Source organism: Canis aureus, chromosome 13, assembly GCF_053574225.1.
Source record: "Canis aureus isolate CA01 chromosome 13, VMU_Caureus_v.1.0, whole genome shotgun sequence".
Classification (NCBI taxonomy): Eukaryota; Metazoa; Chordata; class Mammalia; order Carnivora; family Canidae; genus Canis; species Canis aureus.
In genome coordinates this window covers 35,921,129-35,940,828 of record NC_135623.1, presented here as the reverse complement: position 1 = coordinate 35,940,828, position 19,700 = coordinate 35,921,129, and the positions used below count along the sequence as shown (strand labels likewise).

General features: G+C 35.6%; 1 protein-coding gene across 9 annotated transcripts in view; it reads right to left on the bottom strand.

Annotated features, from left to right (window-relative positions):
• TMTC3 (transmembrane O-mannosyltransferase targeting cadherins 3) overlaps positions 1-19,700 on the bottom strand; it is a 102,287-nt gene that overhangs the window by 72,343 nt on the left and 10,244 nt on the right. For 7 of the 9 annotated variants that reach the window (XR_013350650.1, XR_013350649.1, XR_013350648.1 and 4 more), the window contains 3 exons: positions 7,961-8,177; positions 3,497-3,715; positions 1,470-1,569 (listed from right to left, as the gene is read on the bottom strand). Coding sequence is in view for 6 of the 9 variants with exons in the window: in XM_077845728.1 (XP_077701854.1) it covers positions 1,470-1,569; positions 3,497-3,715; positions 7,961-8,149 (508 nt within the window). In the remaining 3 variants the exon portion in view is untranslated. The remainder of the gene's footprint in view (positions 1-1,469; positions 1,570-3,496; positions 3,716-7,960; positions 8,178-19,700) is intronic. The other 2 variants (XM_077845731.1, XM_077845733.1) reach the window with 2 other exon arrangements.

The window sequence follows — 19,700 nt, the reverse complement described above, 5'->3', positions numbered from 1 at the left end:
AGATAATAGATAGTTAAGTAAAAAATAGTCAAATAATTTGTTAAATGATGACCTAAGTGTTATGAGGAAAATTAGAAGGTAAAAGGAAATAGAAAGGAATGGAGAAGATGAATAGTATACTGATGACATTTGAGCAGAAACCCAAACTAATGGAAAAGAACAAAGGCCCTGAGGTGGATTGTTTAAAAATAAAAGGGGGTGGGGGAATGGGTAATGAATTGCCTAGAATCTAAAGTGACCAAATAATTACATATTGAAAACCTTTACACAGGACAGCATACATTGGATAAAATAGTGAATACAAAGATGATGACAAAATGATGTTTATGGCCTCAAGTGTAAAATTATGTCCCATGGAATATGAAGTATTATTGGAATTAAGAGGATAAAGTTTCAAAAGTAGGTTCAGCATCTTTTTTTTAAATTTTTATTTATTTATTTATGATAGTCACACAGTGAGTGAGAGAGAGGCAGAGACATAGGCAGAGGGAGAAGCAGGCTCCATGCACTGGGAGCCCGACGTGGGATTCGATCCTGGGTCTCCAGGATCGCGCCCTGGGCCAAAGGCAGCGCTAAACCGCTGCGCCACCCAGGGATCCCAGGTTCAGCATCTTTTTAATTAGAATTTAATCATTCACTTGGTCATCTGCTTAACAGATATGTAATGAACAGATATGTAATAGGAACCATTCTAGGAAATGGAAATAGAAATCCATCCATATTACAAATCCAAAAAGACACTGAAGTGTTTGGCTAAATCACTTACTTCTTGAACGTTAGTTTACATTAATATAAAATTAGGTTCCTTATCATCAGTTCTTTCAGTCTACAGTGAGAAAATTCTCTAAGAATGTAGGAAAAAAACTTGTTAAATTTTATATCAGCCAAATACAGGGAACCATTATGTAAAACCTCTTTCAGGCCCATTGTTCCTTCTAAAAAATAATTTTTATTGCCCGGAATTTATCTATTAATACCTGGCATGAGTAGGATTAATGACCTAATTCGTACAAAGCATTTTGCAGGGTGGGTCACATAGTGGGGACTCAATAAACAGCTGAACTATTATCAACACGCAATAAAAGTTTAACATACTTTCAACTTTACCTAAACAATACAATTCACAGCCTTCACAGGTGTTATTATAGAAAGACAACTGAAGTATTGGCACTTGTATCATTTATAGGTAACAGCACATGGAACTAAGAATGACTCTTAAACTGCTATACTCCAGGTAAATTTTTTCAAGTTAAATCATACAGAATCTGTTAGTCATGATAAAATGAAAATTACATGCAAAAAATTTTTTAATGTTGACAGTGTTGCATACCATGTTCATATATCCTTACATAAAGTAGTATAAAATATAAACTCAAGTGTGGCATATGTTTTATAAAAAATGGAGTAAATAAAAACTACTTGATCAAAATTTATAGGTATAGAGAAAAAATTAAAGGTTAGACACTCACCTATGGAATTATCTGGTCCTTTTGATTTGGTGTATGACAAAAATGCAGCTAGAAAAAAGATGGATGACAAAAGTTCTGCTCTTCCTACAACACCTGTTACCTAAAAGGAAAGGGAGTTCATATTTATGAAAAGCCTCTTGAAAATTTAACTACCATATGTAATAGGAATAGCACTTTAGAAATCAAATTGCCGTAATTTTGCAAGCACACATTTCATTTTCTTAGACATTCTTTGACTGCCCTCATGTGGTGAATTTGTATATCTTCCATAAAAATAAATTTACCAGTGACTGTAACAATTATTATTTTGAAGCAATTATAGACTCACAGAAGTTGCAAAAATACGTACACAGAGAAGTCCTGTGTACTGTTTACCCAACTGCCCTCAACAGTAACATTTTACATTAGTACAATATCTAGAATAGTTACAATTTTAAAAAAAATCTAAGCTCCTACATATTCTCTTAAAATACAAGAATCTTTAAAATATAAAAATATCATAAATTCAGTAAGTTCTATTATAATAAATGTGTAAACTCAAGATAATTAACTTTAAAAATTCCACTTAAAAAAATGCCTGGATGGCTCAGTCAGTTCTATTTGTCTGATTTCGGTTCAGGTCATGATCTCAGGGTCTTGGGATTGAGCCCTGCACTGGGAGGGGGGCTGCTCAATAGAGAGTCTGCCTGCCCGCTCCCTGTGCCTCTCTCCCTGCTTGTGCTCTATCCATCTCTTTCTCAAGTAAATATCTTTAAAAAGTCCTTTTTTAAATTCTAAAAATTTAAATATAAAACCCTCAAACTTCTATATTCTGAACTCACTGCAAAATTTAAAATAACCTATCATTTTTGTAAATGTATGGAAAAATGTTCAACTAGACATAAAAAGGTTCAAGACAGTGGGAGATACACAAACCCCTTTCAATATACACACAACTATTTAAGCAGGCAGTGTTTAAACACACACATTTTTGCTTACAACTGAAAGCTTGTAACAAAGCAATTGAACAGAGCCCTGTTTGCTCTGTTGGGGGTTTCAAGATTATCAAGAAAAATAAAGTTATAATTTAAGTATGTCTTGGTAGGTGGGGGCTAATAGATATATTGGCAACAGCAGAGGCAGCTCACAATTTTGAAATGTGGCAACAGACAATAGGTAAGTACTGAGTATCATCATTGGTTAGGATGTCTGTTTCTGTTTACATATATTTTGATATATTTTCTTTTTTTTTAAGATTTTATTTATTTATTCACGAGACACACACAGAGAGGCAGAGACACATGCAGAGGGAGAAGCAGGCTCCATGCAGGGAGCCCGATGTGGGACTTGATCCTGGGTCTCCAGGATCAGGCCCGGGGCTGAAGGCTGTGTTAAACCGCTGACCCACCCGGGCTGCCCGTATTTTGATATATTTTCATCTTTTACTTAAATTTGTCTTATTTTCTGTTCTTTGAAATACACTGCAAACTTGACAAATGTTTTAAATCTGTATTAATAAAAAAACAATTAGCAAAGAACTGTATTCATTTATACTTTACATTACTCATCTTGAGCAGTATCTTATGTCCTTAAATAATGTTTGTTTCAAATTTTAAAATTTAAAAATTATATATAGTAGGAAGCCAGACTCTGTACATCAGATGTTAAGACTTCTATAATAATTTTAAAATCTTCAAATATTTTAATGAAAGCCATGGTTAATTTTTTTTCTTAAAATAAACCATTATAATCACCATGCATGCTTTGTTTAAAAAAAAAAAAAAAAAAAAAAAAAAAAAAAAAAAAAAAAAGAGGGGATCCCTGGGTGGCTCAGTGGTTAAGCGCCTGCCTTTGGCCCAGGGCACAATCCTGGAGTTCCGGGATTGAGTCCTACGTCAGGCTCCCGGCATGAAGCCTGCCTCTCCCTCCTCCTGTGTCTCTGCCTCTCTATGTCTATCATAAACAAATAAATCTTTTAAAAAATAAATAAATAAAAATAAAAAAGAAAAAGAAAAAGAAAGAAAACACTGATTTACTATTTTACTTACGGCTTCTGTGTGTATTGGGTGCACTGCAAAAAGTAAAGAAGCAATCATACTACTCCTGTTGTCCAGAAAAAGTTTGCAGACTTTAAGAAATATCACACTAACTACAGCATGAAAAATCATATTTAGGAGATGATAGGACATTGGTTTCAGTTCACTAAACAGATAATTTAAGCGAAATGTCAATACAGTTAAGGGACGGTAGGACTTGTGGCTTCTCTCCTAAAAGGAAAAAAACAATCATCATCATTAAAATACCATGGTCCTTCAGGGCATATAAAACTAATCTGTGCATTTACTATTGAAACTATCTACGTTTGGCTGAGATATAGCAATAAAATAACAAAATGCTGCAAGGATAACACAAACATAAAAGATAGCTTTATAATCTATGTTTTCCCATTTCCGTTGTCCCAAAACAAGGCAATTTCCACCATGAAATACAGTGTTTAAAGAATCAACAGCAGAGGAAGAATATCTATTAACTCCTCTTCAACATACAGATTTTAAGAAATAATAAAGCAAGACAATAGTAGCATTGGTCAAATTAGAACACAGAATTTTCTCCAAATCCTACCTTCCAATCTACTAATACAAGCATTTATATAACTGCTGGCCAGATCCTTGAAAATATAAGAACAGAATATTTACCAGCTCAGTTTTAATAGTGGAGACTCAAAAGTTTTATGAAAAATAGCTTCATAATATATAAACCTGAATATATTAAACCAAACAAATGCCCAAATACTACACAGAGAATACAAAAATAAAAACTTTCTTAGAATAAGAGAATAGATATCTTTGTTATGGTAGTCTCTTCTGGCAATAAATCAAATTTTATGTAAAGTTGCCAAATTTCGGGATCCCTGGGTGGCGCAGCGGTTTAGCGCCTGCCTTTGGCCCAGGGCGTGATCCGGGAGACCCGGGATCGAATCCCACGTCGGGCTCCCGGTGCATGGAGCCTGCTTCTCCCTCTGCCTATGTCTCTGCCTCTCTCTCTCTCTCTCTGTGACTATCATAAATAAAATTAAAAAAAAAAAAAAGTTGCCAAATTTCTTTACAAACTAGAAGTTCTATTTAACTAGAAATATTTTTACTGTAAGACAAAAATAAAACCAGATTTAAGAATAAAATATACAAGTCAAAACACATAAAATATTATCACAGTTACTTTTCAAAATTTTATGGAAGGGCATTCACGCTCAGCCTCTTTTCTCTCATATTTCTTACTATAGTTTGCTATAACTCCGGTATTACAGGTGTAGAACTCAAGCCTGTTCATCTCTACAAGGGAACATTAAGAACCACAAGGAACAAACATTTCTCAATTTGAAAACAGAAACATTTTATTTAATATCTCTGTATTGAATAAACATGCCATGAGTGTTGTCTACCCAAAATGTTCTTTGCTGCTTAATTTCTGTACATCATTTGATTTAGCTCAGGCATACAAAATTATTTTTAAGGCACTATACTGAGCTGACATGATGTGTATCCAAAAGGGAAAAATGGTTCTGGAAATCCTCTGATTGCCTGAAATGTTACTGTAGTTCCACTGGGACACATTTACCAGTTGAAAGGATGAAGTCTGAAAGTGCAGGAATAGGTTATTTTTAATTGCAATATATATAATTGCTTTGTTAGGTCTACTAGATGCACAGTCACAGGTAATGGCCAATTAAAAAATAGATTATTACCATAACTAATTATTCACACAATTAATTAGTAATCTAAGACTCCACTGTGAGAAATAATCATCAGGGTAATAGAGAACTGTAGATTACTCTGTGAGAATACAGTAAAATAGCTAGTTCTATTACAAACAAAACAATACAAATTATAAAGTTCAGGTATATTAAAGAAAAAACCTAATTATCCACAGTATTAGTCGGCAATAGAAACATAAGCATGAATATAATGAATAAGCTAATAGTTCTCTGTTAATGCGAATCTCCACACAGGGGTGGCAAAACACAGGGAGATAGAATATTTGCAAAGATATTTCATAGGCCAAATGCCAGAAGAGATGGCTCATTACAGCTCAGTGGTTCTCAACCACGGCTATGCCAGAGAATCACTTGAGTAATTTAAGAAAAGAGAAAAAGCACAATCTTCTACTTGTCCTCCCTAAGTCCCACAAGAACAATAAAAAAGCAAACGCACAGAAAAGGAACAAGACAAAAATATTGATGCCCACACCCCATTCTGAGATAACTATAAGTAACAGATTTGAGTAGAGCCTTAGTAATATTTTAAGTAACCCAGGCAGATTTTTTTTAAAAAAGATTTTGTATTCATAATTATGTATTTATTTATTCATAACATATACAATAAATCTGGTATGTACTTACATAATTATTCACATTTATGCAATATGTATGCGTGTATTTATGTATTCAGATACATAATGTATACATAATTATGTATTCATGACACAGAGAGAAAGAGAGAGAGAGAGAAGCAGGCTCCATTCAGGGAGCCTGACATGGGACTTGATCCCCGGTCTCCGGGATCACGCCCTGCACTGAAGGCGGCGCTAAACTGCTGAGCCACCCGGGCTGCCCAACTTGGGGAGATTCTAATGCTAGACTTATCATCCATCATTCAAAAACAATATTACATATCTAAAGAATGGGCTTACTAAAGAGATATTCTAAACACTAAGAGGCCCAGAGGAGTTCAAAGATCCCCTACTATGCCAGTATTCATACAGCTCAGGAGTAGGTCTTAAGCCCAAAATATGTCTTTAAGATTTGCACTGGCACAAAAATCCTTATGAAGGGTTGGGCACTCACAGATAGGCTTCCAGGCTATCATTACTTGATGACATCAACCATTAGATCTTTGAATGTGCTAATTCCAGGGCTATCAAGAAAACTTGTAATATCTATATACTATTCAGAATAATTTTTCCTTAATGGCACATTTCCCTATAGGAAGAGAATATGCCCATCAGAAAACAGGCATATTAGGCACCGTATATACTGTACCTTAGATCTGTTCATTCACTGAGTATTTTACTTAGTGTGTCCACTTATAGGTGCTCTGAATAAAATTTTCAATCTGTAAGCTGAGGAAGTCACAAAACATAGCATTGACAATGGTATAACTTTCATGAGACCTTTAATCTGGTCAGCTAATCTTTTAGTTTAAAATCTCAATGTCATGATTAAATTCACAGCAGATACTAGCTTAAATTGGGGAAATAGACATATTATTTCTAAGAGTCCCTGGGGATAAAGTGTAGGGGTCGAAGGAAATAAATTGCCTAGAAGATAATGTACCTTATTATAGAATCACATTTTTTCTCATTATCAAATATTTACTTCTTTTAAAGGCTAGAATTGGTTGAAAATAGGAAAATTACAAGAAAATAAATTGTCTATTTAACAAGAAAAAAATACTTCTTATGTGCTTGTGCCTAGAGAAAATATAGATTTCATCCCCACCCTTGAGAAGCTTCTGTATTAAAAGAATGCAGGGACGCCTGGGTAGCTCAGGTTGGGTGTTTGCCTTCGGCTCAGTGATCCCAGGATCTGGGATCCAGTCCCAGATTGGGCTCCCTGCGGAGAGCCTGCTCCTCCCTCTGCCTGTCTCTGCCTCTCTCTCTGTCTCCCATGAATAAATAAATAAATCTTAAAAAAAAAAAAAAAAAAAAAAAAAAAAGAATGCAGAAAGGGACCACAAATGACAGCTGACAAACTACAAGAGTATTATGTTACGGTTCAACAATTATGCACCAGGAACTATAGATAAATTCATTTATTTATCTTCCAGGTATTATTCCTTTATGGATCAGATCCTTTATACATCTTGCCACCTAAAAAGATATATTCTCACCCATTTCATACAGCTATTATATAATAGGACAGTGTGATCCAATCTATGTGATCCCAAACTGACAAGGGTTTAATCCCAAACAGTTTAACAGTGACCTTCAAAATAAATTTACTGGCAAAATAAAAACATCCTCATAAAAATTAACTAAACTTTTGGATTCTCAGTATAAAATTAAAATAACTATTAAGAAATATGCTACAAATTTAAATTTTTCTGCAGAAAAAACTAAATACCTTTAAAGTCCAATCTATTTATATTGAAATCACAAGTTTATAGATGGTTAAATATATAAGTAGCCCTTGCTTTTGCCTATATCATGAAAAAAAAAGATACCAAGAAATAGATTTGTTTACACTTATTGCTATTCTAACACACTTGGTTTTCACACACATATATGGTTTTTAAAACGATTAAATGAAAGTACGCAACCAAGAAAAGAATCATGTACTGCTTTAAGGAAAATAATTGCATCTTCTACTTCCTATCTAACACATACATTTTAGGGAAACAAATTCAGAAGTGCTATCTATGATGACAATGCTGATAAAAAAAAGAATTAGGATAATTAATAAACTGCCAGAATATTTTAAAATCTAAGATACACATGAGCCACAAATAACTATTTACCTCAGACATAGGGGTTCCCCAGAAGTCATTCTGAAATAAAGTTTTTAAAGGTGTAGATGGATGCAGGTCTTTATTATCCAGTATTGCTGAAACATCATCAAAAACAAAACCACAAAAGAGGCTGTTCCAGTAGCAGGCAGTAACCACACCTACTATTAAGGTTATTTCTCTGAGGTTAATATCAGCCATCTTTTCCACAAGCAGTTGTGGACAAAATCTAGGGGAAAAAATCATGAAAATAAAATGAAATAAGCATCATTATTTTTTCAAATAAGTTAAATAGTGAATACTACTTCTCCTGGAGAATTCTTCAAATGTCATCCACTTCTAAAAAGCACTAGCTGACCACCTCTCCAAATTCCTAACTTAAAGCAAAATCAATTGCTCCTTCATGTATTTCATATCTCTAGTACAATCCTTTATCACACCACTTAATTTTGGACTTACCTCTCTAGCTAACTAGATAGTGAAATCCCTATCAATTGTCACAGGTTAAGTTATTCAGGGACATATATACATATATATACATGAAAACTTTGTTTTTTAAAGATTTTATTTATTAATGAGACTCACAGAGAGAGAGAAGCAGAGACATAGGCAGAGGGAGAAGGAGGCTCCATGTAGGAAGCCCCATGTGGGACTCGATCCCAGGACTCTGGGATCACGCCCTGAGCCAAAGTCAGCCACTCAACCATTGAGCTACCCAGGTGTCCCTATACATGTGAAAACTTTCAAAAACTACTATGGTGTACTCCAGAAGTAAATGGAGTTTTGTGGTTTACTCCACAAAGTAAATAATCTTTATGGGAACAGTGGTAAATAAATTTTTGTGAGAAAACAAATACTTGAAAAGACAACATGGATTTTCTGAAATGTAGATGAAGTATTTTAGTACTTGATATACCTGAAGATCAACTATTACCTAATCAGACATCCAAACTTGTAGCCTGCAGCCTTCAGTTTTGTTAAAGGCTTTTAAAAATATCTGTCTCAAATGTGTCTAAAGGCATTCTAAGCCTAAGCTAGCTGTATGTACTAGCCATTTATCTTTAGTCTGTCTTCTACACTGATTTATGTTATCTGCTTTTCCATGAGTTTAAAACCCAGACCTCAATTATAGTGCTTTTCTCATTACATCAAATTATTTTAACCTATAGAATAGGCTTTGTACATGACAATTCATAGCTAAGTCATTGCTTTAGAAAGGATTCAGTAAGAGAATGATAGAAGGAATTGTACTAACTGGACAATACTGAAGAATCAACCTTATGATAAAAATAAGGTTAGAGGGTACTCTTGAAAAACAAGCCAATGATATATTTTTCTAGCTTGAGTAGTGTCAGTAGAATCATTTTAGGGTTATCACTTGTAGAAGGCAAAATTATGCCCCCCAAAAAACTCTCCATATCCAAATTCCCTGAATTTTACATGGCAAAAGAGACATTACAAGCTGTGATTGAAGGTTTTGAGATGAGGAGATTATATCCTCCATTATCTAGGTGGGCCAATTCACTGAAAAGAGACCTTAGAAGTTAAAGGCGGAGGAGAGTCAGGGAAGCAGAGATCAGTGATGTGAGGGCAGTCTAGGGCTACAAGGCAAGGAATGATGGCAGTCTCCAAATGCTGGAAAAAGCAAAGCAGCACATCCTTCATGAGAGCTTCTAAAGGGACCACAGTCCTACTCACTCTCAATTTTAGTCTAGGGAAATCTAATTTTGCACCTCGATAATTATAAAATAATAAATTTGTTTTATTTTAAGTAACTATATTTGTGGTTATAGCAGCAAGAAGAAACTAATACATTACTTACAGAGCCAGAAGATGTAAGACCTGATATATATCTATAGTTCTTGTTAAATCAGAGAGGAAGAATACAGTAGGGAGGACAGAGAGAGAGATTTAAAATCAGATATAAGATCTATATAAGGATACACATATGCCTATAAGAAAGTATTAAAGTACCTTTAGAATCAGATAGGAAAATCTTAGATTATGTAAAGAAATGAAAAATTAAATCCTATAAATCACAAAAGGAAATTAGCTGTATCTTTTGAAGGATACAAGTTTTCAAGTAAAAGAAAAATTATCTAAGCGTTTATGTTGAATCCAGAAATGATTTATCATCTATGAAGAGTATGAACTTGTTCCTTATCCCAGAAAAAATTGACAGCACTTGTTTAAAGACTGGAGAGACTGAATGGGCATTTACCTCATCCTTCTCAATCACACACTAAAATGACAAAGTATTAAAAAGAAAAAAAAAAGTATAAATTCACAAGGATAAAGACCACTGGATTTTGGAAGCCAGAAAAACAGAAGTTCAGTAAGTGACTCAACAGAGCTCAGTAAAGTGAATCTTAAGCTTAAGGGGAGAAAGCTAAAAAGTTCTTAGATCGTTGCCAGCATCAATCTCAAAACTGGTGACGATAATCTCAAGAATTTGGGTATGAATAGACGGATTTGTTAAAATTTAGACCCTTCTCTCACTGGTTACAGGCAAGTAACCTTTTCTCCTATAGCAGGGCAGAAGACCAGAGACTTTCTATCTGAAATACATGAAACACAGGGTATCTGATATAGGGGACACAAGTGAGAACAAACTAAAAATGAGAGTGAACTAAAAGTATGCCCTGAGACCCTCCAGCTTTCTTTTACCAACTGGGCACAGAATCTTGTAAAATTTTACAATCCTGGAAACAAACAAAAAGAGGCCTCTAAAAGCTTCCAGAAAAAAATAAGCCAGTTTCATATCAAAGATTAGTAATTCAAACAAACTTTTTTTTTTCCCCTAACATTGGAAGCTGGGGGGTTGGAGTAGGGGGTAAGAAGACTAGCAAAAAAGGGGGGTAATGCTTCAAATTCTTGAGGGATAATAATTTCCAAACTAAAATGTGATATTAACAAACACAAATTTCCCAACTCAGAAGTTGAATAAAACTATCTTAAACATTCAAGATCTCAAAAACTTTACATTCGATGTCTCCTTGTCTCAGGAAACTAATAGAAGACATATTCCAATAAAATCAGACAGTATACTAGGAAACAGAAAGAGGGAAACCAGGAAATGGGATCCAATGCAAGATAGCAACAAAAGAAATACCCAGAATGAGAACCTTGCAAGCAGGGCCACCAGCCAGTTCACTCTAGAACAGGTCAGAAGGTTCTTGAGCAACTCCGAAGAAGAAGATATAGAGTAAGATATAAATAGAGTATCGAAAGGTGTAAGAAGCACTTTACTTTCACATTGTGTATAACTGTAATTTAGAAAAACAAAACAGCTCAAGATATCCACAACTGGATAGGTGAAAATCAAGTGGGTCAGAAACTTCTCTCCCATAAATAATCTCAGGTCCCTGATCTGGGGACACTTGAGGTTCTTACACCAAACTACTGTTTTTCAAACTATTGCTTAAATGTTCTCACCACAGGAAAAATTAAAATTAATTGAGGAAAAAAGGAGTAAATTAAAACTGTGGTTTTACTACTTCAAAGTTATATTTGGGAACAATATATATTTATTAGAGTAGTAATAATGTTTAAGAGAATCTGATACACTGTAGACTCTTGGTATATTAGCTTCAAAACTATAATTTAAAATACAATTTTACATGATACAATAATATGTATAATATACATAAATTATTAACCGTGCAATTTGTGGACTTAGGCTTTTTAGTTGAAAAATAGAATAATTTAGCCAAGTTTACAAATTTTTTTAACGATTTTTTTTAAAAAAATTTATTCATGACAGACACACACAGAGAGAGGCAGACAAAGGAAGAGAGAGAAGCAGGCTCCACGCAGGGAGCCCAATGTGGGACTCCAGGATCATGCATGGCCTGAGCTGAACGCAGATGTTCAACCACTGAGCCACCAAGGCATCTCAGTTTACAAATATTATTGGAATTTTTCTAAGGACTTGGGAGTTGCTAGTTTTAAGTTTAATAAGTTTATACAAATTTTTTAAGTATTGAGAAAGTTTTATTTTTTAAGTCAGGTATCTGAAGTCCTGGAATAAAGATGAATATATTAAAATTATAAATACAATTTTAAATTAAGTGAATTTAAACAAGTTTTTTTTTTTAAGTTTATTTATTTTAGAGAAAGAGAACGTGTGTGCCATGTGCAAGGGATAGGCGGAGGGGTAGAGCAAGAGGGAGAATGAATCCCAAGTAGAATCCATGTTAAATGCAGAGCCCAACACTGGGCTTGATCCCACGACCCTGATCACAACCTGAGTGGAAACCAAGAGTCGGATGTCGAACCAACTGTACCAGCCAGGTGCCCTGCCCAAGTTTGAAATGTAGCTGACTAAAGCATTTAGTCTTTTCAATTTGAGTTGTTATTAAAAAGTTTATAAGATTTTTAGGTTGAATTTAAAGGCTTAAAAAACATAAGGTTATAAAATGCTACTTTAAGAAACTTGGACAGTTCCCAGGATTTCTAAATATAGTTAGATAATGAAGTTATATAGTCACATTCAGTTGTAATGCAGTTTATTCACTAATTGAAAGGCTCAATTCCAACATAAAAATCAAAAGTCTCAACCTGATTTAACTTTGGGGATTATCCTCTGTTCCAAAGTCTGGCTCACTGCAAATAAGAAGCCTCTTGCCATGGAATGGGAGTTCTACCCTTGTCTTTCTTTAGAGATGATAGTGCCTTACATTCTTGTTAAGGTTTTTGAACACTAAAGCATTAAAGCAGAATGGAGAAAGAACACAAAAATGCTTAACTGACTATTATCAAATACGAGACTCCTGTTAGTTTGAGGGTTCTTTGGGGACAAAATCCCACATTCCTGGAAATCATCATCTCAAGTTCCCTTTATCTCTATTTCATCTTCCTTCATTAGAAGTAAGATCTTAATCCCTCCTTGGAAACTGGGAATATCCAGCTTTTCTTTGCTGAGATCCACTTACAACTACCACTCTACTCCCATCTTCTACTTCCACAAGTAGCTTCTGGGGGGCAGAACCACAATTGAGCTCACAAGCATGCCTTAAAACTAGCTTGCTCACTTTGTTTCATTATAAAGCTCCCTTGGGTTATCTTTTAAAATTCTATTATCTTGGCCTTTTATAAACTTGATATGCATGAGTAGTTTAAGAAGCATCAAGTAGGTTTACCAAGGAAGTGCTATCATCGTGTAGATGGCACTGTAAAATGTGTACTAGTCATGATGACTACTGTTAGGGTTAGTTTTATATGTCAACTTAGGTAGGCAATAGTAGTATTCAAACACTAATCAAGGTGTTGTTATGAAGGCATTTTGTAAATGTGGTTAACGTTTACATCTGATGACTTTAAGGATAGGAGATTATATTCTATAATGTAGATGGACCTCATCTAATCAGCTGAATTGCCTTCAGAGCAAAACTGAAGTTTCTCTAAGAATGTCTACCTCAAGATTTCAACATCAGATCCTGCTAGAGAGTTTCTACTTTTCCAGTCAACTCTACATCTACAGACTTTAGTTTACTAGACCCATAATTCTGTAAGTCCATTACTTAACATAAATATCTTTGATACATATTCACGAGTATGTGTATACACATATACATATAAAATGCATATACACATATACATGTAAATATACACATGTATTTCTTCTACTGGTTGTTGTGCCTGGGGTTCCTTTTGTACTTATAGTTCTCCTGCTTGATTAAGGCTGGATATTCCAAAGGTAGAGGTCTCTACTAAAAAGGAGAATTCTGGCTAATATCCCTGATGAGCATGGATGCAAAAATCTCAACAGGATACTAGCAAATTGAACACAATAGTACATTAAATGAATTATTTACCGCAATTGAGTGGGATTTATTCTTGGACTGCAGGGCTGTTTTAATATTTGCAAATCAACGTGATACACCACATTAATAAAAGGATAAGAACCATATGATCCTTTTGATAGATTTAGAAAAAAACATTTGACAAAATACAACATCAATTCTTGATAAAAACCCTCAATAAAGTAGTAGAGGGAACATACCTCAACATCATAAAGGCCATATATGAAAGACCTACAGCTAAAATCATTCTTGATGGGGGAAAAAAATATGAGACCTTTTCTTCTAAGGTCAGGAAAAAGACAGTGGTGTCTGCCCTCACCATTGTTATTTAATGTAGTACTGGAAGTTCTAGACTCAGTAATCAGACAACTTAAAAAGAAAAGGCATCCAAAACAGCAAGGAAGAAGTCAAATGTTCACTATTTACAGACAACATGATACTCTACGTAGAAAACCTTAAAGACTCCACCAAAATTTGCTAGAGCTAATACATGAAGCAAAGTTGCAAGATATAAAGTCAACATACACAAGTTTGTTGCATTTCTATCTACCATTCTATTATGAAGAAGCAGAAGGAGAAATCAAGGAATTGATCCCATTTGCAATTGTACCAAAAACCATAAGATACCCAGCAATAAACCTAACCGAAGTGGTACATGATCTGTGCTCTGAAAACTATACTGATGAAGGAACCTGAAGAGTACACAAAGAAATGGGGAATCCCTGGGTGGCTCAGTGGTTTAGTGCCTGCCTTTGGCCCAGGGCGTGGTCCTGGAAACCTGGGATCGAGCCCCACATGGGGCTCCCTGTATGGAGCCTGCTTCTCCCTCTGCCTCTCTGTGTCTCTCATGAATAAATAAATAAAATCTTAAAAAAAAAAAAAAAAAAGAAATGGAAAAGCATTCCATGATCACGGACTGGAAGAATGAACATCGTTAAAATGTCTATACCACCCAAAGTAATCTACAAATTTAATGCAATCCCTATCAAAATACCATCAGCCTTTTCACTGAGCTAGAACAAACAATCCTAAAATTTGTATGGAACCACAGAAGACCTTGAATAGCAAAAGCAATCTTGAAAAGAAAAAGCTGGAAGCACCACCATTGTGGACTTCGATTTATATTACAAAGCTGTAATCATCAAGACATTATGGTACTGACACCCAAAAAGACACATAGAGAGCCCAGAAATGGGCCCACAACTATATGGTCAACTAATATTCAACAAAGCAGGCAAGAATATCCAATGGAAAAAAGACAGACTCTTCAACAAATGGTGTTGGGAAACGTGGACAGCAACATGCAGAAGAATGAAACTGGACCACTTTCTTAAACTGTACACAAAAATAAATTTCAAAATGGAGAAAGACCTACATGTGAGACAGGATACCATCAAAATCCTGGAGAACACAGGCAGCAACTTCTTTGACCTTGCCTGTAGCAACTTACTAGACACATCTCTGGAGGCAAGGGAAACAAAAGCAAAAATGAACTACTGGGACTTCATCAAAAAAGGCTTCTGCACAGTGAAAGAAACAACCAACAAAACTAAAAGGCAGCCTACGGATCGGGAGAAAATATTTACAAATGACATAACTAATAAGGGGTTAGTAACCAAAATCCATAAAGAATTTATCAAACTCAACACCCGAGAAACAAATAATCCTTAAGAAATGGGCAGAAGACATGAATAGACATTTTTCCAAAGAAGATATCCAGGTGGCAAATAGATACATAAAAGGATGCTCAACATGGCTTATCATCAGGGAAATACAAATCTAAACAATCTTGAGGGGGATTCCTGGGTGGCTCAGCAGTTTAGCGCCTGCTTTCGGCCCAGGGCGTGACCCAGGGCATGATCTTGGAGTCCAGGGATCAAGTCCCACATCAGGCTCCCTGCATGGAGCCTGCTTCTCCCTCTGCCTGTGTTTTTCATGAATAAATAAATAAAAATCTTAAAAACACCAACAACCATGAGGAGATACCACCTCATACCTGTCAGAATGGATAGCTAAAATTAACAACACAGGAAACAACAGTTGTTGGAAAGAATGTGGAGAAAGGAGAACCCTCTTACACGGTTATCGGGAATGCAAAATGGTGCAGCCACTGTGGAAAATTGTATGGGGGTTCCTCAAAAATTTTAAAATAGAACTACCCCATGATTTAGCAGTTGCACTACTAGGTATTTATCCAAAGAATACAAAAATACAGATTTTGGGGGAAACTGGGTGGCTTAGAGGAGCATCCACCTTTGGCTCAGGTCATGATCCTGGGGTCCTGGAATTGAGTTCCACATCAATCTCCCCCCACCCAGGGAGCCTGCTTCTCCCTCTGCCCAGGTCTCTGCTGCTCTCTGTGTCTCTCATGACTAAATAAATTTAAAAAATCTTAAAAAAAAAAAAAAAGTCCAGATTTGAGGGGGTATATACACCCTGATGTTCACAGTACCATTATCAACAATAGCCAAAGCATGGAAGAGCCCAAATGTTTAATGATCAATGAATGAATAAAGACATGGTATATATACACAATGGAATATCATTTAACCATTAAAAGAAGGAAATCTTGCCATTTACAACTACATGGATGGCGATAAAGTGTATTATGGTAAGTGAAATAAGTCAATCAGAGAAAGACAATTATCATAGGATTTCACTCATTTGTGGAATTTAAGAAACAAAACCGATGAACATATGGGAAGGGGGAAAAAGAGGGAAGCAAACCATAAAGACTCTTAAAGATAGAGAACAAACAGAGTTGATGAAGGGTGAGGATGAGGAATGGACTAGATGGGTGATGGGTATTAAAGACAGCACTTGATATGATGAGCACTGGGTGTTGTAAGTGATGAATCACTGAATTCTACCCTTGAAACCAACATTGCACTGTGTGTTAACTAGAATTTAAATAAAAATTTGAAAAATAAAATACAAGGTAGAGGTCTTAGGTTAGAAAGCTAGGTTCTGCTACATATGGTCATATCGTTTAGTTGGTTAGCCTAAACTTCTTTAAATAGTGATCTCAGGAGAGCATGGGGGCAAGTTCCAATGCGCAAACTTTTCAAGTCTCTGCTTAATGCATATATATATACACACCCACACACGTGTGTGTGTGTGTGTGTACTTTCAGTCAAGAAAGGTAAATCCAGAGTCAATGTGAGAGAGGTTATAAAGGGCCAAGATCATAGAATTTTTGGACAATCTCCAAGGGAGCATATCACAAGAGAAAGGGAATGAGAGCTAGTAGTCCCCATGCATGTCATGAGCTCACCTGTGGAGTCATGTTAGGTTCTGTCCAAAAGAACTACTCACAAGGATAGAGTTTAAGGGAGAGGGTTACATAAAGGCATAGATAGAGGGAGGGATGATTCACTGCGGGCTTTTAGTATGACAATACACCACATCAGTATTAAATGTTAGCTGTGGGGAATGGTCATAGAGTGGATATTTGTGTCCTCCTAAAATTCATGTTAAACACTAATGCTCACTGTGATGATACTTGGAGGTGGAGCTTTTTGGGAGACGATTAGATGATGGGGAGGCAGACCTCACAAAAGAGATTAGTGCCCTTATAAAATATGCCTGTGAGAGATCTCTTGGCCGTTCTGCCATGTGAGGACACAGTAAATAGACACCATTTGTGAACCAGGAAGTGGGCCCTCATGAGACACTGAATATACTCATGCCTTGATCTTGGTACTTTCCAGCTTCCAGAACTGTGAGATATAAATTCCTGTTGTTTATAAACCACCCAATAAAGGGTATTCTGTTAGAGCAATAGGAACAGACTAAGGCAAATGCTAGCACTTCTAGGCACATAAACATTCACACAGATGCAGATAGTCTGAGTGAATGGGATGGATTCCTGTTTACTTACAACAATGTGATGCCACTACATATGTGCAAACAACCCAACTGCAATGGAAGACCACTTATGAACTATATTATAGAGATATAAAACTTCATACACTTTGGCAAAATTGTACTATGTACCCCTTTTTCTAAAAGTCCAACAGTACGATTATGGAAAAAATAAACCTATAGGAAAATTTTATATGAATCTGAAACTATTTAGCCTGGATGGTAAAGTTCTTTCTATTCAATAATTTAATGATATTTATCTTCCTTAATAAGACTTATCCATATGTGTATATATTTTTCAAGATTTTATTATTTTGAGAGAGAGAGACAGCATGAGCAGAGGGGAGAGGGAAAAGCAGACTTCCCACTGAGCAAGGAGCTCAATGCAGGGCTCAATCCCAGGGCCCTGAGATCAGAACCCAGGCTGAAGGCAGACATCCAACCAACTGAGCCACCCAGTGGCTATTATGCCAAAGAATAATCTATATTTTATGACTATTTTAAAGTCTGCATTCACAATGATTCCTCCTAATCTTTCGAGTCTCATGTATGTAAGTGATGAATCACTGAATTCTACTCTTGAAACCACGAAAGACAAGTGTTTGCTTGCTGCACACTGAGTCCTCTCCAGGAGAAGAGACAAAACAGTTGTTATACACAGTGGATGCTAAATTTCTCATGGCCATGCTTTATTATAAATGCCCGAAAAATAAACTACCATTCATTTTCTTGATAAGGCAGCAAAAAAGGGAATGGAAGTAACATCTAAATAAGTTGATTGATAAAGGGAATAGAAGTAGCAATTATAAAAGGAATCTAAGATTCCTGTGAAATGATTTTGATCAGATAAAACTGCTCATAAAACCAGAGAGAAGCAAGTAAGTCCAGGCAAGTATTTCTTTAATAAGGCCATTTTTAAAATTATCACATACATCTCTTTTCTTGGTGAAAATTGATGTAGAAAATCTGATGAAAAACAGTGTTAGCAATTTTCCTTAAAATTATATAGTGAGCAATTAAACTAGAATTTGGGTTAAATTTCTTGATTGACAGTTAGATACAAACTTCCCACAATGCATCAGGACCTAGACCTCAGCAAACTTGTTTCCTATTGCATTCCTTCATTCCTATCTGTGGGGAAAGTCACTAGAAAGATGCAACTGCCAGTTGATCTATAAACTGGACCCAGGTGATTCATGTCTCCTTATCCCCTCCCCTTGGAATGTGGTTCTGTTTGCTTTTCCTGCTCCCCAAGGCTGACGCAAGGACTTAGCCTTGAGATAATGATATGGTGGTAAGAACACCTACACAGTACACTTTACTGAACCCAGTTAAGGCCTCTCTCTATATAAGCTTTTAAGATTTGGTGGGTGGGTGCAGGGATCCATTAGTCTTCCTGGTGCCCAAGACAAGCTTTGTAGGAAAGTCTCCTTTGCTTAGTAAAACTGCTGCCTACCAAGCTGGAGTGGCCTTCCCCTTTCTTTGGTCTCTCTGCCCTCCATATTCAGAAGCCAGTTTCAGATTATACCTGAGAAGCTCCCAAGGAGGTTAGGAGCCAACACTACCACAGTGTACAAGCTCAAAAAATACTGTTAGAATGAGTAAAAGAATGAGATTTAAGCAAGATTTTACATTTAGTCAGGGTTGTAACTGAGATCTGGGTTATAATCTTAGATTCATTAATTAATAGGATATTACTTAGCTTCTTTGAATCTGTTTTCACTTCTGAAAAATGAAAATAAAGTTTATCATTAGACCAGGTACCTTAAATTGCTGGGAATATAAATGTGAACAAGAGGATGAGGGGAAGTAAGAGTAATAAAGGCCAATACAGACAAAACAAAACTAATGAATGAACACAAACAGCTATAATGAAGGAAAAACAAGGAAAACAAGGTGCTGTGGTAAAAACAGTTACAATGAAAATACACATGCAGTTTTTAGCATATGACTCACCTAAGAGAAATTAAATCTTATCTCTTCCTTCCCTTGCTATTTTATGAATTAAAAACTGAACATGAAAAATATGTAATTCAAATTCCTGAGTAAACAGTTACATCATTAGAATATGCTAATATTTACTA